The following is a 19,855-nucleotide window of genomic DNA, read 5'->3' as shown; positions in this document are numbered from 1 at the left end:
CTTACCCGAACACGGGTTGGAGATCGACTCTCAAGTTTGACTTGACAAGATCACACTATCAAGAAAAATCCTTGGTTTGGATCATTATGGTCAAACGCAGTCACTGCGAGCCCGACGGTGGCTCTCTCAAAAGGGCCAAGGTCGAAGGCGACAATCAAATCAAGGATTTGTTGCAATGTTGGGAGGATTTGAATGCTTCCATGGGGACCCTCAAAGACTCTGCTCAAACACTGAGCTCACCGACCTTGGCTGCTGATACGGCTTTCTGCGATCGGCTGGTTTCTTTGAGCGAACGTCTTCTCAAATCTACCCAGGCGCTGGCATCCCAAAGTCGCGGCGGCGACCATGCCAAGACAACCACTTCCTCTGACGACACAATCGCAGTGTCTTCACATGTTTCATACACGAAGTGGACCTCTGCCGATATTCAAAACGACCTGCCTCCTCTTCCCGAGATTAAGGATGCATCAATAGAAAATGCCGCCTTCACCCATTCATCCGTGGTTTGCAATAAAAGTAGCGGTATCCAATCCTACGATCGTCTCGAGTGGCTAGGCGATGCGTATCTCGAGCTCTTTTCGACTTGCTTCATTTATCAGACGTTTCCAGTCATGTCGCATGGTGCTTCCTCACAGTTACGAGAAATGCTCATACGGAACGACTCTCTTGCTCAATGGACACAAGCATACGGTTTGGAGAAGAAAGCCAGGCTCCCTCCAGAGTTCTTGGGTTTAAATCATAGCGGACAAGCTATGATGGAGAAGACACGGACCAAGATTTATGGTGACCTTTTCGAAGCTTATGTCGGCGCAATTATAGCTTCAGATCCCGTCCACGGAACTGACCGCGCAGCAACCTGGCTTAAGTCACTGTGGGCTCCCAAGTTAAAGCGCGAAATCAAAGCGGAAGAAAAGAGGCAGCGCTGCCTGGTCGCAAGCACAGCCAGCCTAGGCACAAATTCCACTCAGGGGCCGACTGAGAACTGCGCTGCCGTAGCGCCAAACCCCAATCGAACACCAAAGGAGGCTTTAGCAGCCATGCTTGTGGTTAAGGGAATCAAGCTTACATACGTCGATCTTCCTCCTCCCAAAAAGAAGGACAAAAATAACAACTTGCCTCTGTTCGCCGTGGCTGTGGTTTTGGATGGTTGGGGGGAGTCTGGATTACAGCTCGGTGTGGGTACGGCGAAGAGCAAGTCAGAGGCAGGCCAAGCCGCGGCACAGAGGGCCCTACAAAACAAGAAACTGATCACAAAATACTCGGAATTAAAACGGGCGTCTCTCTCCACTAGCACTTAGAAGGAACAGCTGAGAGACCCCTGGTTATTAGAAAAGCAGGTGCGGAGCATGCTGTTTAGCACACATACAAAACGCCCGGACTATTCTCGAGGGAGAGCGTGAGGCATGTATGTACTCGTGGGAAACTAGAAGTCGCCGCCACAATAATCGCGCTTATTTATTTCTATGAAAAGTATGGATTGACACCTGCAATGGGCGCCGATGGGCAAAGTTGATGTTATTTTGCAGGTGGTGTTACTTTGAGCCTGTGCGACCATAGGCTAAACTATAACCATCTTTCAACTTAAGTTTCTGTGGCTTGCCGTGGAAAATTCTAAGGGTTTTTTTTTTTTTTTTTTTTTTGTTAGTGTTCCAAAAGCTGCAGAAGACGTGGCTGGCGACTTTTAGACTGATATCGTACTTTCGTACCTAATCTCACCAGTACACATGCACATCCCAACCTAAAAGCGAGCTGTGTGGGGTTGGCTGGAGTGCGGAGTTGGCGAATCACAATCTAGACTTGTCAAGTGCAGGACAATTGGGCCGAGGCACGAGGCATTGCATCTCATCTGCGCGGGCGGGCACCCATACAACGCGACTGACATGACATTCCCCAACTCCATCCAACACTTCCCCATTTCCTGGGCGGAAGTAATACCATACAGAAAAATCATGGACAACTTGCGCACAAGGGCAGTTGTACGTGACTATTCAACACGATAGAGACCCGACCCAGCGGAGATTTTGCGCCGCACAGGCATTGGTTCTACTACAACATCTCCGATTGCAAGTGTTCGTCGCTTCCGATCCCACTTCATCCGTAGCAAATCACTTTTCTCAGTCGGTCGGCGGCGTCAGAATCCCACCATCCCATCCCGAAAGTCTCATTCCCGACCGCCAGCCACATCAGTCCTCTCTGGTCGTGCCACTAAACCGCTGCCGCCATGGCGGACTCTGTTGGTACGCTGCCACGCCATACAAGAACTTGCGGAATGTTAGATCTTGGATCGTATCGCTAACCACCTACCTCGACGGATGTACTTTCTGTCCTTAAAGATCGGGTGTTTGTTCATGCCCTCAACACAATAAAAAAACTTCCCAAGACGGGGGCTGCCCGGCCACCGCCGGCGGACCGAATGCGACTCTATGGCCTTTACAAACAAGCAATGGAAGGCGACGTCGATGGGGTGATGGAACGTCCTACCATCGCATCAGGGATTGCTGCTGAAGATCTTCAACGAGAGCAGGATAAATACGATGCCTGGAATATGCAGAAGGGACTGAGCAGGACTGAGGCCAAAAGACGATATATCGAGGCTCTGATTGACACTATGCACAGATACGCCACTACGGAGTGAGTTTTGAACATTTGAGGCACATGGGACAATGTCGCTACAGGTCACTAATGATGCGCCCGCCCGTGGACAGAAATGCGTTAGAACTCGTCTCTGAGCTTGAGTTTGTTTGGAATCAAATAAAGGGCAATTCGACGAGCTCATCGGAGCCATTATCAACTGACAACAGTCCTCGGCGATTCCAAAAGGCCGCGAGCGGCACGGACGGACCCCTTAAAGTACTATACCCCATGAGCGAAGACGATGAGGCGGAACATGATTACCAAAGACGAATGGCGGCTGCCGCGCTAGACGAAAACGATGATGAGGACGAGATGTACGTCAAGAAGGGCGACAAGTGGTCTAAGAAAATGGAACGGGCCATAGTCCGCCTTTCGGCAGAGATCGCAGCTCTTAGGGAACAGATCGCCACCGGCAGGGAATTCAGGTCAAGAAGGGAAAGAAGTATCGGCGCATGGATAGGGTGGTTCCTGTGGCTCGTCACAAAACATTTGGCTGCGGACATGACTATTCTCGGCATTGTGCTTGTGTGGATGCGCAGGAGAAAGGATCGTCGACTCGAAGATCATGTTAGATCTGCGCTCAGGATTTTTCGAGAATATGTTAGAAAGGTCTTACCCTCACGATGAGACTTATTCTTCCATACTTGAGGTCTTCTGGGCGTCAAAAGTCATCAGACCACCCGGAACCTTTGTTCAAAGAGTGAGGCAACCCACTCAGACGTGAATCACCTTATGTGGACGATATCCGCAAATGTAACTCAGATCATGCTCCCTACCCAAGGCTTACCCAAGTCCATAACGGAAGTGGGTTTATCAGGAGGCACAGTCCATTGGTAAGCTCGCAATGTCTCTCTGAAGGATCAGGTGTGGAGACACTGGATTTTGCCCTCGTTCTTAAAAGACGCAGTCTTTCGGGCATGCTGTCTGACTTGCTTTGCTGAAGATGGGTTTATGTTGGTTATCGAGAACAATATGGCACGAACCGCCTGGCAAGCCAGGGCATATCGCCATAATCTGAGAAAGGAGGTAGGGTAAACTAGCCATAGGGCTGGATGGATAGTAGTCCTGAACGATGATACTGATGATGATAACGATATGTAGATATAGTCTACCCCTGAGAGTCCCCGGAAGCTCTGGGAATTCTCCGGAGGGGGACATAATCAAAAACAATTTATTTCATCACCATTTGAAGTGAATTTTGGTGCTTTGGGATGCATGTACGTAATTTAATTGAGGGAGGCATGTATGATGTGTGCCATGTAAATATTTTCCTTGGATGATGGCTGTCTGTCTCTTTTCTCTAACCATGTTCTCGGAACGGGAAGAGCGTTGTTACCTCCGTGGGGGCTGGCTGCTTGTGACATGTTGAGTTGATGAAGGAAGGGAGGGGTTTGCCGTCCTTAAGTGACCAAACCGAATTTTCATACCAAGGGCTTGTAAACTGAGAGAGATTCAACACATTACAACCCGGCAAATTACCTGTCAAAAACCCGTCCAGGATTACATTCTGCTGTTTAAGCAGAAATTGATGCGCTGGCCTATAAAACAAAACAACCAAAATGCGTCGCAGCAGTACAGTAAGTATCAGTACGGATCGGGCTTTTCACTTATCCTCGTCAAGCCTAACCAATTCTAATCTGAATGACTAGACTGGCAGCGGACAACATCAGACAAACACGGGATATAGTCTTGGCCACCCAGGCATCTCGACCGGTCATAAAACGTCTGCTGAAGCTACGGCGGGCGAGCGAGGAGTAAATGGCGTTGGTATACCAACTGGGCCGAGAAACCCGTCTGTCCCCCAAGTTTACAAAAGAATTGGCACAAAAAAGGTGCAGTCTTTAAATGTGCAGACGGAGCAACCACTTCCTCCAACAACACAGCCTGGGCCAGACGCAAAGGCCGAAATGCCAGAGCCGCCTGAAATCAAGAACTACGGTCTCGCTATATTTGCTCTCACCGAGGAAGACCTTACCCAGCCCATGGACGACCGGCCACGTAACCGCGTGGAAAGGGTAAAGCGGATGCTGGATAGTATCGACAAGCACCGGCGAGCCGTGCGAGCTACTACCATGGATATGGTGGCCAGTGAGAGGCAGCGTATCGTGAGACATGAGGTCAATTCACAGGCAAGCAGTCGGGATCCTGGCATCAGTCAGGAGGAAGTAGCCGAGATGATCGAGGCTCTGAATGCAGAGCCTGAGCAAGGCACGGACTACAACATGGATACCAACGATGTGCCTAGGGAACTCATGAGGGACCTGTTTGAAGAGAGCGAGTCCCGCAGAGACAGGGAGGACAGCCTTCGACAACTCCAGCACCTCGCCGAGCAGAGTATCTACTACAGCGACGAATTTGATGCGGAGATAATTAAAGTACGGGAGAATTGGGAGGCGATCTTGAAAAAGGAGCAGAAAGCCTTGGAGGAGTTTGCTTGAGACATATTGTGGGTTGTGGAGCATGATCATCACGGAGAAAATCCAGTCTAGACTAGATAGCATAAGTTGAGATGTAGCTACCGGCGGTAAGAGGCCTTGGCCATTGGAACTCGACCGAAGTCGAGCTCCTCACACACTTCCATAATCGGAGCCGCAATCGATCTAGAGCACAAGATAGAGGAAGACTCGACCAAGCTGCAATCCCACAGATGTGGGTTTGCGCCAAGTTTACCTACGAGAATTTCGTGCTCAGTACAATTGAGGGAGAAAAGGAAGCAATGAAGGATACCAGAATTTCGAGAGCTGTCTGCAATTTTTGTATGCGAGGGAAAAATCAAGTGGATCCTTGCTGACCTATGGCCCTGCAATCAGGCGGCTCACTAAGCCTAATCGAGACAGCTTCTCCACAAGCTCATCGACCGGCCAATGGAACACGGTCAATTTCGAAATCGTCGGGTTGGAAGAACCCGCCTCTCGTTCGGCAACTTGAGCAAAGCAAGGACCAGACGACGTCGACAATTTCCTAAAGAGCGATTGAACTCGAACCACGACGTCTTACGCCCACCCACCTCAACCGCCTCCTCTTCGCTCTCGACATCTACCAACCCGACCACCGTCGAGACGATACGATGCTGCGACAGACTCTGGCTCGTTCGGCTTGGCGGACAGGCAGGCACGCCGCCAAAGCCTCGCGAGCCTTTTCCGCCACAGCCCAGCGTCCGGCCGAGGTCGAGCTCACGATTGGTGAGTAACAGCTTCAATTGCGATGCTTACAGCCTAGGGTGTTATGCTAACGACCTTACAGACGGAAAGAAGGTCTCTATAGAAGGTATGATGCTTTGAGGAAAAAGCCTACTGAGCTCTGAAAGCTCAGTCCCCACAACACGCAAGTTGGCTGGACCTAACCTGATCAACCCAAAAAAAAAAAAAACAGCTGGCTCTGCATTGATTCAAGCTTGCGAAAAGGCCGGAGCGACCGTCCCAAGGTAATTATTCGTATCTGCTCATGTCATGAAGCTTGTTGGGGACGATTCGCAAACTAACGCTTGCTTTTTACCTACCAGATATTGTTATCATGAGTACGCACGAAATGTCCATCGACGAATCCAAATATTAACCCAAGGCGCCACTAACCGGAAAATGCCTACAGGAAGCTAATGATTGCTGGAAACTGCCGTATGTGCTTGGTTGAGGTCGAGAAGGTGCCGAAGCCAGTAGCATCATGCGCATGGCCGGTACAACCGGGAATGGTGGTCAAGACGAACTCGCCTATCGCACACAAGGCCCGCGAGGGTGTTATGGAGTTCCTTTTGGCAAACCATCCCCTTGACTGCCCGGTTTGTGACCAGGGTGGCGAGTGTGACTTGCAGGACCAGTCAATGAGGTATGGCGCCGACAGGGGTCGCTTCCACGAGATTGGAGGCAAGAGGGCTGTTGAGGACAAGAACATCGGTCCTCTTATCAAGACGTCGATGAACCGATGCATTCATTGTACACGCTGCGTTCGGTTCGCCAACGACATTGCCGGAGCCAACGAGATGGGTTCGACCGGCCGTGGAAACGACTTGCAGATCGGCACCTACCTCGAGAAGAACCTGGACTCGGAACTTTCCGGCAACGTCATCGATCTTTGCCCCGTCGGAGCTCTGACTTCGAAGCCCTACGCCTTCCGGGCCAGGCCTTGGGAGCTGAAGAAGACGGAGTCCATCGACGTCATGGACGCTCTCGGTGCCAATATTCGTGTTGACTCGCGTGGCCTTGAGGTCATGCGCATTCTGCCCAGACTGAACGACGATGTCAACGAGGAGTGGATCGACGACAAGACCAGATTTGCTTGCGACGGCTTGAGGACGCAGCGTCTCACCCTTCCTTTGATCCGCAAAGAGGGCAAGTTTGAGCCGGCCTCGTGGGAGCAGGCTCTGAACGAGGTTGCTGAGAACTTTGCCCGCATTGCCCCCAAGGGTAACGAGTTCAAGGTTATTGCTGGCCAACTCACCGAAGTTGAGTCCCTGGTCGCCATGAAGGACATGGCCAACAAGCTTGGCTCCGAAAACCTGGCCTTGGACATGCCCTCGGGTAGCCAGCCCATCGCACATGGTGTGGATGTTCGCTCCAACTACCTTTTCAACTCTAGGATAGCTGGTGTCGAGGAGGCCGATGCTATCCTGATCGTCGGCAGCAACCCCAGGCACGAGGCTGCTGTTCTGAACGCTCGTATCAGGAAACAATGGCTTCGTTCGGACTTGGAGATTGGCGTCGTGGGCGAGACATGGGATTCGACTTTCGAATTTGAGCACTTGGGCACTGATGTGGCTGCTCTGAAGAAGGCCCTTGCCGGCCCCTTCGGCAAGAAGCTTCAGTCCGCCAAGAGGCCGATGATCATTCTTGGTTCTGGTGTCACGGATCACGCCGATGCCAAGGCATTCTACGAGATGGTCGGTGCCTTCGTAGACAAAAACGCTGCCAACTTTATGACTCCTGAGTGGAACGGATACAACGTTCTCCAGAGGTCCGCATCAAGAGTTGGCGCTTTCGAGGTTGGGTTCGTCACCCCTTCGGCCGCCGTTGCCGAGACCAAGCCCAAGATTGTTTGGCTTCTGGGTGCCGATGATTTCCAAGCTTCAGACATCCCCAAGGATGCTTTCGTCATCTACCAGGGCCACCATGGTGATAAGGGTGCCGAGATCGCAGACGTGGTCCTCCCAGGTGCCGCATACACCGAGAAGTCTGCAACCTACATCAACACCGAGGGTCGTGTCCAGATGACCCGGGCCGCCACCTCGTTGCCTGGTGCCGCTCGCACAGACTGGAAGATCATTCGTGCCGCGAGCGAGTTCTTGGGCGTTCCTTTGCCCTACGACGATCTGGCCATGGTTCGCGACCGCATGGTTGAGATCAGCCCGGCTTTGGCTGCCTATGATATTGTTGAGCCGGTGGCTCTGCAACAGCTGAGCAAGGTGCAGCTTGTCGACCAGAACAAGGGATCGAAGCCGACCAACGCAGCACTGAAGCACGCCGTCGAGAACTTTTACTTTACCGACGTTATTTCGAGGAGGTATGTATACTATATTAATCTAAACCCTCTATCCTGTCCGACCAGTTATACTAACGAACGCTTTGGGAATAGTTCGCCAACGATGGCTCGCTGCTCGGCAGCCAAGGAGACCGGCAACCCCAAGACTGACTTTATGGCTCCTGGCATGACGGAAGATAAGCCCATGGGTCAGGTGGCCTACGGATCGTAAGACAGCCACCGAGCCAAGAATTAACGTAGACCAAACCCAAAAAAAGAATATAAGATGAATTAGTAGGGGGATGTAAGAAGGTTTAGAGCACGGGATTAGCCCACCCTTTTTAATCTCTGGGCGTGGATTTCCCTTTGTGTCATTTCTACGGTTTTTGTACATATCTGGGAGTATCGAGGGAAGAACACCAGTCTTTTTTTTTGCCCGTCAAATCGTGAATACAACACTGGTTCCGCATTGCTGTAGTACTCTAGTCATGCAGACGAAACATGCGTATAAATATACTTCATCCTGCCTTTGCCATATTCTTTATTGTATACTAACTACATGTACAACCGCGACGATGAACCACGCAACTAAACTATTTAATAATGCTGTAGTTGGCCCAAACACCCGTGTGATGATAGAACGTCACGTTGCGTGCCGGTTACCTCAATTCAATAAAACTTGACTATAGCATCATTGTCGATTTAATCATATAACGCCTACGCTAGGATTGCTGGACATAAGGAATGAAACCCATAGTAAGAAAAAAAGCCACTCAGAGCTTTGCCTTAGCTGCCGCAGGTTGTGACGAGGAACCGGGCATAGAAGTGGCCTCTTCGTTGACAACGACATCTCCCGTCTTCTCTCCTTCGTTGCCAAAGAATATGACCTGTACAGTCAAGTCGTCGCTGGAACGAGCAAAAAAAAGGTCAGTAATGTGATCGAATCTCGGCGTCATATATAAGTAGAACTAGTAGAGCTTACCGATATCTCCTGGAGAATGGAGATGGCAGGGTCAACAAAGCAGACACCTGCTCCTCGTTCTTGCCACCAAGGGCATTGCGAACGAGATGGGTAGCAACGTTCTTGTCCTTGACGACAAACCTATCCTTTCCGTCGGGAGAGAGACCCCACTGCTGCACGCGGATGGGCGTCTTCTGGCCATCTGCAGAGTCCTTGGCTCCAACAGCCTCCACGGGCAGTCCACTCTTCGTTGAGCTGCCACCAAACATCTTGGACCAGTAGGACGAGCCCGAGCCACCGGTTTGCTGGGTCTCCAACCACTTGCCGACGAGGCCTACTACCTCCTCGTTGGTCAGCATCTCCCAGAGACCATCGGTCGCCAATACGAGGAAATCCCCGTTCTGGGGCTCGATCTTGGTAGTTGTAACTACCGGTTCAGCAGTGACGTAAGGGGGAGTTCTCAGCAGAGCGGATGGCGTTCGTCCAAAGAAGGAGCGTCTCAGCCGCTCAGAAATATCCCGCGTCCACTTGTAGCTGGCATCACCAAAGGCACGGGTGGGCTCGAGGCCGCCAAGCACGCGCCCATTCCGCACAACGTGCTCCTCTCCAGGGTGTTGCTTTCGCATACGGGCGGCCTCCTCGGGGTTGGCGCCAGTCTGGTCGGTGGAGAGCGGCGTTGCCGTCCATTTGCCCGAAGAGGCAGAGCGACGGCCCAAAACTGCGCGAGAGTCGCCCGTACAAGCCACGCGAAGGAGTCCGGTGCTGCTGTCGTAAAATGAAAGAAGGGCGCACGAGCCTGAGAGGGCGGGTGCGAGTAGCTCGGCGGCCACCGTCTTGTTGTTCTGCTTGAGGACCTTCTCCACACTCTGGTTGACGATTTCATCGTCCAGGCGGACGAAACCCGTCTTCATAGCAGCCTCGATGGCCTCAGGAGTCGGTGTCATACCAGGGGCGGCACGGTATGTGTCGTTAAGCTCGCGGGCAACAGAGCCAATGAGAGCCTGGCGCAGCTTGGCCGAGGTTGTCCAACCACTGAAAGAGATAATTGAGTTGTCAGTAATTATCCGGTATTGCACAATGGGCTGTGGGTTGAAACTTACGAGTGACCATCAAAGACTCCCCAGAACATCCAGTCATTCTTTGAAGAAGGCTGCGATCCATTTGGAACCTCGACAATCTTCTCAGCGTGGTCGTCCTCAATGGGGTCGTTGCTAGGCAACTGCACCAGGTCATATCGGACGACACCCTGACCGCGATTTACTATGTAGGACTGCTCATTCTTGCGCAGTTTCTGTGTTGACTGTTCCGGGTTCAACATCTCGACAACCATGCGTCGTTCATCGTCAATGACCTTGGAAATGGGACCCTCGCCGACAAATGTGCTCGTGTACAGCTCGTCGGCGGTGATGACGAGCACATTCCGCGTGGTCGCGGCGCCGTCGACTCCGGCTTTGGTTGGGTTGGTGGCACTGTTGGTGAAGGCGCGGGTGGCGGCCGTTGAATCGGTGCTGCTGTCTCTGTATGAATACCAGGCGCCGTAGCCAACAAGGCCGGAGACAAGGGCGAGCGAGAAACGACGAACGGACATGGACGAGATCAACAGCTGCTGGTTCACTGGTGCATGTTCAGGGCGGGGTGTGCGGGTTCGGGAGTGGGATGAATATAATCGGCGAAGGACGATGCTCTTGCGGACGGTTGGGGTGCTGCAGCTTCCGACTAATGAGAATCCAGGCTTGGTCCTTGCAGTGTTGCGCGTGATGCTCCGAACAGCTAGCTGGTAGGTGGCGGTGCAAAGAGCCTTCGCGTTCCGTGAGCGCATGGTAGCAGCGATGGTATGGTTCCAGGAATGTGGAAATACCGAGGTCTACTACATGAATTAATTGACTTGGCGGCAGTTATCGTTCGAGGTAGGTAGGTGATGGCCAGTCACAGGAACAGGTTTAGTTGGAGTGCTGCGTCAGGATTTGTAGCGGACAAGCAACAACCTGCAGCAGTCGGTCGCCTCGAGCCTCACCGAGAACAGAGACTGGGTGTGTTGAATGAAGTCTGGGGCCTATCTGAACCTCGAAACCGCCGAGCCTCGTCAAAGTAACACTGTCCAGGGCATGTGAACTCAAATACAGTTAGGTATGAATGCATAGGTCGAGTCGTGACAGAGACGTGACAATCAAGCCTGAAGCAGCAAAGGGGCGGCACAGTATGACACAGTGCTGTTTTACATAGAGCCCACCGATTACGTGCAGTAAGCGCTAACCACAAAATATCACACTGTTCTTCTGTTTAGCCTAGGTAGTTAGTCTAAGGCTCTAGGTAGGCATGGTAGGGTAGTTAGTTCGGTGTTACAACCGACGCTGCTGATGGCCATGTTTTTGACGCATGGGGTTGCAATTTTTCACGAGCTTTCATCATGAAGTTTTAGTAGCGCAACTTAGTCTAATAGAGATCTGTTATTTTTTATAGGTACCTACCTAATTACCGATTATGCAGGTATGGATACCAGGTCAACATTGAGGGGCGACCGATGAGAGCAAAGTTCAGATGAAGTATCTTGGGTGGGTACCTTGACGCTTGAACCTGCTGTACAGTACCGGTTAGTGCGTCGAATCCTACCCTGAAGGAACCATTTGATTTTGAGTAATCTTTCCTTTTATAGTACATGTTGGTAGACCCACGAACAGGCCTGGACGGAGGTTTTACTTACAATATATATTTTCCCGGACACAGTTTCCGACTAACATATCCATGTCACATTACACCAAACTCGGGCTGGATCTAAAAAGTGCGCATTATGGAAAACCATTCACAGCAGCCCAATTCAGGGCAACAGCCACCCCAATTTGAGGATGAGCGACTTTTTTCCGACTTTGACAGCTACCCTTGGAAGGCAGACTCGGTGTTCCTGGTACGTTTGCAGCGCTGGTAAAGTGAAATCCCCGCAGTCGAGGATGGCCCAGCCCGGCCAGACAAATGACGAAACAACAAAGATAGAGTCAGGACTGAGACAGCATTTCTATAAACTCTGCTGCTTTCTCTAGACTGGCTTGATCGCTCTCCTCGGCGGCGTTGACAAGCTCCGCCCAGACCCGTCCCATGCCGACCTGGCTGTCCATGCTCGCATTTTCTACTACCAACAAGCACACAACGCACGGGTAGACTTTTCGGCCTACAAGCAATGGGCTGCAGCATCAACGGCCAGAAATGCCACAGGAACCGAGGTGCTTCAAGCTCTATACTGGGCACGCGAACAAATTTCAGCACTTGATGGTATACCGCCACCCAATGCGGCAGACGCGGTCGCTGCGGTCGCGCAACAGTATGTGCCGCCTCCCCCAGACCCCGCTTGGCAGCAGGCGGCGCCGGCCCAACCACTGCGCGTTTCCCACGCCGCCGCATCTGTTGGTGGGGATGGAGGCACTGGAGCCGCCCCTTACCCAGCCCACTTTGCAGAACTCATCGCCGCGGTCCAGAACAACCAGCCGGTGCCTGGCGTGCGCGAGATTCCCGACACGGTCATTCGAGATTCTGTGAGTGCAAAACATACCCCGGCCGATACCTTCAATCGGTAGTTGGTTGCATTGTATCGCGTTGAATTTAGGTGAACTGTTACCTAACCAAAGGCATTTATTTTGCTGCACAATTGTAACAAGAACGTTAAGCCCGTTGGCAAAATGACTGCACCAAAGAAACCATGGGAACTTGGAAGGACTTCATCTACAGAAGCCCAGGGTGGCCAAGCTTTGCAGCACGATGCGACAGTCGATCAAGACTTTCCCCCTATTGATGGAGAGGCGCAGGCACAACCTAATTAGCGGCGGCCAGCCGTGACGGAAGCTAGGGAAGTTTTATCGTAGTGGTTTCTCGGTTCTTAGCAGCAGTATTATATTGTCTTGGACAAAACGTGATAGCCGCTTTTCCCTATCTATCGCGCACCCAGGCATCCAGGGGTACGGTGCATTGTGTGCATGGATGACGTCAAGTACGTGTCCACTTCAGCACGGCAAGTGCATGTACTGCCACTACACCTACCTGCTTGAGCTGATTGATAATTATCCATCGAGATAAGCAAGCTGTCGTAGGGTTGACGGCAGACATCCCGCCTGAGCGGGGAGTGTCTGTCTTCCAATGGTTGTCAACGCGCTAATATTGACGTACACACGTACCTTACCTAGGTAGGTACTGTCACTTGGGCCGTGTTTTGCAATGTTTCTTTATGGTTCTTGCCCACAGGGGGAATTCATCTGTGTGTACGTGGTATTAGACGACATGGCAGCTGAAACGGGAGCTTCTTTTTTTGTTGCTGAAAAGGTACCTAGATCCCGGTATGATGCAGCTGTGAATGACGGCTTGAAGCTTGAGCAATGCAACGTCGCGGGTTTCAATGGAGGTAGCTTGTTAGCTTCCGCTTGCAGTATCCCCTAGCTCCTACTCCAGTGCACTAGCTCCGCCTGGAAGTGCCCATAGCTCCACTGCCCTTAGTAACGACCTACGTAGCTCCCGCCCGCAGACTCCATGAAAGCCAGGAAATCAACCTCGACTTATCAACCTTACTTTCCTCCGTTACGTAGGACACAGCAGACTAGCATTTATTTGACTTTGAATTTTCAGGGGCAATCCTTCATAGTTGATTCTCATACACCTCTTCTTTTTTCTCTCTCTCTCTTTATCATTGATAGCCTGGGAAACAAAAACTACAGACCTGTCCGTCCTACCATGATACAAAATCCCTGAAGCTTTCGACCCCTCCAAGACCCAATTGACCCGCGCGGTGTGGCCTATAGAACGGATCGACACTCCTGCTTCCAAACCCCACGACAAAAGTCATAGCCCGACATGGTCGTGTTCGAGGGCCACGAGTTCCTTACGGAGGAGGAGAAGCGCCTCAAAGAGGATCGCCAACGAAAGAAGTACTGGAAGAAATGGGGTTCTTACGTGGCCGAGAGACAATGGGCTACTGGTGCGCAGTTTTCCAACATATTCGCAATGGGGGTTTTTGGGTGTCAATCCTAGCTAACAACTCGACTTTCGTAACAGTGAGAGAGGACTACAGCCCTGATGGCGATGCTTGGAGCCGTAAGTCGTTTCCTGCTTAGGCAAATAGCTCCAAAAGCTGTCAAGATCAGACCGAGACGCTGACGTCAGTGGACACGACCAGATTTCCCCCACGACCATGCAAGATCGCGAGCCTACCGATGGGGAGAGGATGGTATCGCCGGAGTATGCGACACTCATGGCATCCAGAACATTGCCTTCGCCTTCTGGAATGAGCAAGAGTATGTCTCTAGCCTGAATAAACATTATAAATGCCCCCAGCGATAATCAGTGCGCTAATAATTTCCGGATTCTGTCGATTAGTCCTTTTCTCAAAGAGCGTCTCTTTGGTCTCTCAAACCCTCAGGGAAACCATGGCGAGAGCATCAAGGAGGCCCATTTCCACCTCGATAACCTACCTGTAAGTTTCGAAAGCCCCGCGCACATAATTGTGCTCACGTATTTACTAAGATAACCCTACTAATGTCATAATTGCTTTTTAGACAGTGAGATTTTGCCAAGCCCTCGACTATGTAGCGCACAATAATTTTCTAAGCTAACACTTACTGCAGCACTCGTACATGAAGTACTTGTACAAGTACCCACAGAAGGCTTTCCCATATGAAGACCTTATCAAGGAGAATGGCAAGCGCGGTAAAGAAGACAAGGAATATCAGATTGTTGATACCGGATGTTTTGACGACAACCGCTACTGGGACATCTTCATTGAGGTGGCCAAGGAGGATGACGACCCCGAAGAGCTCCTTTTCCGCGTCACTGCGTGGAATCGTGGCCCTGATCCTGCACCGCTCCACATCATCCCGCATGTCTGGTTCCGGAACAGCTGGGCCTGGGGTCGGGAGCTCCCAGAGAACAAGCCATCGATCAAGGCACATGACGAGGGTGTCATCAAGTCAGCCCATTATACCCTCGGCGACAGATACACCGTGTTCTCGCCATCTCCGGGCACCGGGCCCAGTGGCGACGACGTCCTCCCACAGATGATGTTTACTGAGAACGACACCAACTTTGAGCTTTTGTATGACGGCGAGAACCCCCAGCCGTACGTCAAGGATGCTTTCCACCGCTATATTGTGGACGGCGAGAAGGCTGCTATCAACCCCAGCCAGGAAGGAACCAAGGCTGCTGCCTCTTACAGTTTCAACGAGGCAGGAGGAGTTGGACCCGGCGATTGTGCCGTTGTTCGTTTCCGTTTTTCCAAGAAGGACATGGCCTACTTCGACGAAGAAGAGTTTGACTACATGGTCGACAAGAAGAAGGATGAGGCCGACGAGTTCTACTACAGGATCAGCCCTCTGCCTATTTCGGATGATCTCCGAAACATCCAGAGGCAAGCTTTTGCTGGCATGATGTGGTGTAAGCAGCATTACTACTTTATATGGGATCAGTGGGCCAATGGCGATCCCACACAGCCGCCGCCCCCTCCTTCGAGAAAGGACATTCGAAACAGTCAATGGAAGCACCTCCACTGCGATGATATTCTTTCGATGCCAGACTCGTGGGAGTATCCCTTCTTTGCTGCCTGGGACACAAGTTTTCACTGCATTACCTTGGCCATGATCGACCCGGACTTTGCCAAGAAGCAGCTCGATCTCTTTACTAGAGAGTGGTACTGTCATCCCAATGGCCAACTTCCGGCCTACGAATGGAACTTTGGTGATGTCAACCCTCCAGTCCATGCTTGGGCCACCTTCCGGACGTTTAAAATCGAGCGCAAGATGTATGGGAGACAGGATCTTGACTTCCTGGAGCGCGTGTTCCAGAAGCTGCTCCTCAACTTCACGTGGTGGGTGAATCGCAAGGATGTTGACGGGAAGAACGTCTTCGAGGGAGGCTTCCTTGGGCTTGACAACATTGGGCTTTTCAACCGGTCCGAGCCGCTTCCCACCGGCGGTACGCTCGAGCAGGCCGACAGCACAGGATGGATGGCCTTTTACTGTCTCCAAATGTTGGCAATCTGCTTGGAGCTGGCCAAGCACAGACGTATCTACGAGGACATGGCATCAAAGTTCTTCGAGCACTTCATCCTCATCAGCGACGCCATGACGTTCCGCACAGGCCAAAAGGATGAGAAGTCGCTGTGGAACGAGCAGGACGGTTTCTACTACGATGCCATCTCGTGGGGAGGCCCCTGGATCCAACAGCTACCCGTGCGATCTCTGGTCGGCCTCATTCCACTGTATGCCACCATGACAATTGAGCCTGAGCTCATCAACAGGCTGCCCGCATTCAAGAAGAGGGTGGAATGGTTTGTGACGCATCGAAACGATGTGGCCGAGAGGAACATGGCGAGCATAGCCAGACGTGGAAAGGGTGACCGAATCCTGCTCTCAATCGTCAGCAAAGATCGCCTGGTCAAGATTTTGAACCGCATGCTGGATGAGGACGAGTTCTTGAGCCCCCACGGTATCCGCTCACTTTCCAAATATCACAAGGAGCATCCATTCTCCATGGAGGTGAACGGCCAGACATTCTCGGTCGGGTACGTTCCTGGAGATTCGGACAGTGGTCTTTTCGGCGGCAACAGCAACTGGCGTGGCCCAATTTGGCTGTGCGTGAACCATCTACTCATCGAATCGCTGCAGCGCTACTACATGTTCTTTGGCCCTCAGTTCAAGGTAGAGTGTCCCACAGGATCGGGCGACATGATGCATCTTGGTCATGTGGCCGAGGAGCTGCAACACCGCCTTACGCATCTATTCGCTCGTAGGGATGATGGGCGCAGGAGCATCAATGGTGGTAGTGATATGCACGACTTTGACGAGCACTGGAAGGATCACTTGTGGTTCTACGAATTCTTTGACGGCGACTCTGGCCGTGGCTTGGGTGCCACACACCAGTGCGGCTGGACGGGGTTGATTGCTCGCATGATTCACGAAACTGGGTAAGTTGAGACCGGAATGCACAGGAGAGATTTTTGGCTCTATCCTGTCGATTTTTTTTTTCTTGAACTCTTGGCTAACACTCCCTCTTGCAGTCTAAAATGCCGTCTTCCACAAACGCCGCGTACACCTTCAGTGGCCATGGGGCACTACTTTGATGACATTATTGACCGCGGCCTTTCTGGGCGGCCGCAGACACCGTCATCACCGCAGCTGCGTCGTCGCTCGTCCATAGGTGGCCGCTCAATTGGCAACCGCAGTGACTCTGTTGTGGACTTGAACGGCCACTCAGAAGTCACAACCCGGCGCCCATCAGTCAGCAACAGTACGGCTGGTGGCCTTGCGTCGCAAGTGCTGGGTAACGAGGACTTGTTGCGGGAAAAGAAGCAAGCCGACGAGGCTATGCGGCATTACATCTCGGAACAGTTGCAGAAGGTTAAAAATGACCGGGACATGGAGGACCATGAGGATGAACTGGAGACGCATGCATCCGATTAGGATGGGACGGCGCCTTTAGTTTGGAAGTGTTTGACTTGTCACACTCGGTATCGAGATCTGGAGTGTTGAAGAGACTATTCTTTGGCTAGACTCGACACAAATTATGGGTCGAGCAGGTAGACGGTACTCAAGGCAGAACATGGTTTAAAAAGACAGGTCGGGGCATGAGGATAAGGATGCAGGTTTACCCGATTTCCTATACGTACACGAGCAGGATTAAAGATTGGGAACATTGGTGGTAATGGCTGTTATAGTGGCTAGGTTTAGTATAGATAAAGGTATCTTTCGCACTCTTTGGGCAACCTGGAATGACTACAAACCAATTCACTTGTGAATCATGACATTTCTTTTTTTTTTTTTTTCATCCGGGACAAAATAAAACACAAGGCAAGGTTTTAAACCGACGTTCTCATGGCCAGGTTGTCAATAAACACGTCGTACCGTTTCTCTACCTTCTGCTCTACTACTCTCGTACAAGTTGGAACAAGTTCCGCCTTTCTTTATTGTGCGTGCTCTTGCGCAATGATTATATGGCGACAACAAATGGAAAGAGGCTTTTGTGTGTGTGTGATAATCTACTTTACAGGGCGTCGGTAAGGAGCTTGTTCATCTTGGCCAGCTTGGATGAAACGCTGAGGTCGATAGTCCGGTCGCCGACCTCAACGACAAGTCCACCAATGATGTCAGGGTTAACCTGGGAGCAGAGGTTGTTAGCAGATGTGCAATTGAAGCGTGGAAGATGGATAATCGATCGCTTACCTGGTTGGTGACCTTGAGCTTCTTGCCAGCACCGACGTAGCTCGACTTGGAAACGGCAGTCTCGAGGCGGGACAATGTCCGGTTGTCCAGAGGCTGTTGGTAAACATGTTAGTTTCAGACCCTTCCCATTGATTGTCCTGAGCTTTGCGCGTCCTCCATGCATGATCCCAATGCCATCACATCGCAGCAGAATAAAAGAGTCTTCCACCACGTACCTGGGCGCTGGTGACAGTCATCTCAACCTCGCCGCGGGCAGCGCTCATGAGCTCGGCGAACTTGGAGCAAACCTCGGGCAAGAGGCCGAGGCGGTTGTTCTCGGCCAGAACCTCGAGCAGGTTCTTGACGGCGGCGCTGCTGGAGCCCGAAGACTTCTCGAGCTCGGCAACGATGGCGCTCTTGTCGGAGGCAGTCAGGGTCGGGGCGCTGAGGATGGTGGCAAGCTTGGGGTCCTTCTTGACCAGCTGCTCGAGCTGGGACACGCCGCGGGCCGTGGGCTCGAGCGACTGGGTCTTGACGGCCGCAGTGTACTGTTATTCGCATTGAGGTAGCTTGTCAGCTTTGGAGCTATTACTGGCAAGGCATGACGCCCAGGGTTATCGGATAATCGTCCGGGTGTGAGATATTTGTTGCAAGCGATCCCCCCCCCTTGGAAGATGTCTTCAAAAAAAAAAGTTCGCCGAAGCTTCACAAGGTGGAGACGCTGCAACATTGGAAAAGCAGGGAATGTTCATTCTCTCGAACAGCAGCCTCAATTGAGATTGAGCTCCCAATTGACAACGCGAACATCCATATCAGATTGTGTTCCTCCACCAGACCAATTGAGCCTCCTCTTCGACAGCGAAAACTGAATTGGGTTCAAAACGTACAAGGGCGGTGGCATAGGTGCCGTCGATGCCAAAGAGGGTAACCGGAGGCTTAACGTTCTCGCTGGCTGCGGCAGCCGGGGCGGCGGCGTAGAAGCGGACCTGCGAGGCAATTGCCCGCTGGGGAGCGGCAGCCCTGGAAGCGCGGAGGATGACTTGTCTCGACAGCATGGCGACGGATGTGCGGTTTGTGGAGAGGTGGTTGTATGTTTCTTCCTTCGATGGGTCGCCGGCGAGGTCCACGTCAAAACATCGACCGTCAAAGCTTTGTCGGGCTTCTTCGGGAACGACTTTCGTTCACGTGTCTAGTCACGTTTTGCACACGTGATTGTAGCTAGGTTCTCTCCAAATTGCAGTGCAGGGTAGGGGAAACGTATAGCGATGCCCCGCTTCCCCACGGGCCCATCTGCATGTTATCAACGAACGCCTGGCAACCGAGCCCAAAGAGGTACATGTAAACACATCCATGCCAGGTCTGTATCGTCATCATCCCAACTACGAACCATTCATAAATATTTCAAATAATCAAAACTACTGTCGACAGCTTTCCACCGACCCAGCAGGCTTATTCAGAGTCCATACGCATCATTGCGCCGCTCGATTGAGGACTGAATCACGACAATTCAAGGTACATCCCGTCCCAAAGAATCGGCTTTTGCCCTAGCAACCGATGCAGCCACTAACAATGGGAATGGAAGCTCACAGGTAGCCGAGACACATCGCTGTCCCGCGCGCAAGGGCCCATCGCCAGCATGTCT

At 51.9% G+C, this 19,855-nt stretch overlaps 8 protein-coding genes across 8 annotated transcripts; 6 read left to right on the top strand and 2 right to left on the bottom strand.

Moving 5' to 3' along the window:
• Positions 1–86: 86 nt before the first annotated feature.
• Positions 87–1,298, top strand: PgNI_09701 (uncharacterized protein; the record flags this gene model as incomplete). The annotated part of the gene is made up of 1 exon (XM_031129683.1): positions 87–1,298. One exon carries the CDS (start codon positions 87–89, stop codon positions 1,296–1,298), a length of 1,212 nt encoding a protein of 403 aa, XP_030977882.1.
• A 616-nt stretch (positions 1,299–1,914) lies between these two features.
• On the top strand, positions 1,915–3,784 carry PgNI_09700 (uncharacterized protein). Its single transcript, XM_031129682.1, has 3 exons — positions 1,915–2,237; positions 2,334–2,631; positions 2,706–3,784. The coding sequence occupies exons 1-3, from the start codon at positions 2,222–2,224 to the stop codon at positions 3,259–3,261; spliced, it is 870 nt and encodes a 289-aa protein (XP_030977883.1). The 5' UTR covers positions 1,915–2,221; the 3' UTR covers positions 3,262–3,784.
• A 350-nt stretch (positions 3,785–4,134) lies between these two features.
• Positions 4,135–5,072, top strand: PgNI_09699 (uncharacterized protein; the record flags this gene model as incomplete). The annotated part of the gene is made up of 2 exons (XM_031129681.1): positions 4,135–4,211; positions 4,284–5,072. The coding sequence occupies exons 1-2, from the start codon at positions 4,194–4,196 to the stop codon at positions 5,070–5,072; spliced, it is 807 nt and encodes a 268-aa protein (XP_030977598.1). The 5' UTR covers positions 4,135–4,193.
• A 22-nt stretch (positions 5,073–5,094) lies between these two features.
• Positions 5,095–8,554, top strand: PgNI_09698 (uncharacterized protein; the record flags this gene model as incomplete). Its single annotated transcript, XM_031129680.1, is given in 7 exon segments — positions 5,095–5,137; positions 5,164–5,283; positions 5,472–5,583; positions 5,602–5,816; positions 6,007–6,058; positions 6,223–8,127; positions 8,200–8,554. 7 exon segments carry the CDS (start codon positions 5,095–5,097, stop codon positions 8,315–8,317), a joined length of 2,565 nt encoding a protein of 854 aa, XP_030977523.1. The 3' UTR covers positions 8,318–8,554.
• A 67-nt stretch (positions 8,555–8,621) lies between these two features.
• On the bottom strand, positions 8,622–11,139 carry PgNI_09697 (uncharacterized protein). Its single transcript, XM_031129679.1, has 3 exons — positions 10,147–11,139; positions 9,068–10,078; positions 8,622–8,991 (listed from the first exon to the last, which is right to left on the bottom strand). The coding sequence occupies exons 1-3, from the start codon at positions 10,863–10,865 to the stop codon at positions 8,859–8,861; spliced, it is 1,863 nt and encodes a 620-aa protein (XP_030978008.1). The 5' UTR covers positions 10,866–11,139; the 3' UTR covers positions 8,622–8,858.
• A 619-nt stretch (positions 11,140–11,758) lies between these two features.
• Positions 11,759–13,071, top strand: PgNI_09696 (uncharacterized protein). Its single transcript, XM_031129678.1, has 3 exons — positions 11,759–11,948; positions 12,082–12,570; positions 12,694–13,071. The coding sequence occupies exons 1-3, from the start codon at positions 11,835–11,837 to the stop codon at positions 12,853–12,855; spliced, it is 765 nt and encodes a 254-aa protein (XP_030978009.1). The 5' UTR covers positions 11,759–11,834; the 3' UTR covers positions 12,856–13,071.
• A 509-nt stretch (positions 13,072–13,580) lies between these two features.
• Positions 13,581–17,837, top strand: PgNI_09695 (uncharacterized protein). Its single transcript, XM_031129677.1, has 6 exons — positions 13,581–14,000; positions 14,078–14,116; positions 14,167–14,316; positions 14,413–14,495; positions 14,647–16,979; positions 17,073–17,837. Exons 1-6 carry the CDS (start codon positions 13,877–13,879, stop codon positions 17,473–17,475), a joined length of 3,132 nt encoding a protein of 1,043 aa, XP_030978006.1. The 5' UTR covers positions 13,581–13,876; the 3' UTR covers positions 17,476–17,837.
• On the bottom strand, positions 17,819–19,334 carry PgNI_09694 (uncharacterized protein). The gene is made up of 4 exons (XM_031129676.1): positions 19,101–19,334; positions 18,450–18,761; positions 18,235–18,327; positions 17,819–18,169 (listed from the first exon to the last, which is right to left on the bottom strand). The coding sequence occupies exons 1-4, from the start codon at positions 19,266–19,268 to the stop codon at positions 18,056–18,058; spliced, it is 687 nt and encodes a 228-aa protein (XP_030978007.1). The 5' UTR covers positions 19,269–19,334; the 3' UTR covers positions 17,819–18,055.
• Between the last annotated feature and the right edge of the window lie 521 nt (positions 19,335–19,855).

The sequence above is a fragment of the Pyricularia grisea genome (genome assembly GCF_004355905.1).
Source record: "Pyricularia grisea strain NI907 chromosome Unknown Pyricularia_grisea_NI907_Scaffold_7, whole genome shotgun sequence".
NCBI lineage: Eukaryota > Fungi > Ascomycota > Sordariomycetes > Magnaporthales > Pyriculariaceae > Pyricularia > Pyricularia grisea.
The sequence above is the reverse complement of the archived record's forward strand: the minus strand, read 5'-3'. Positions and strand labels throughout refer to the sequence as shown.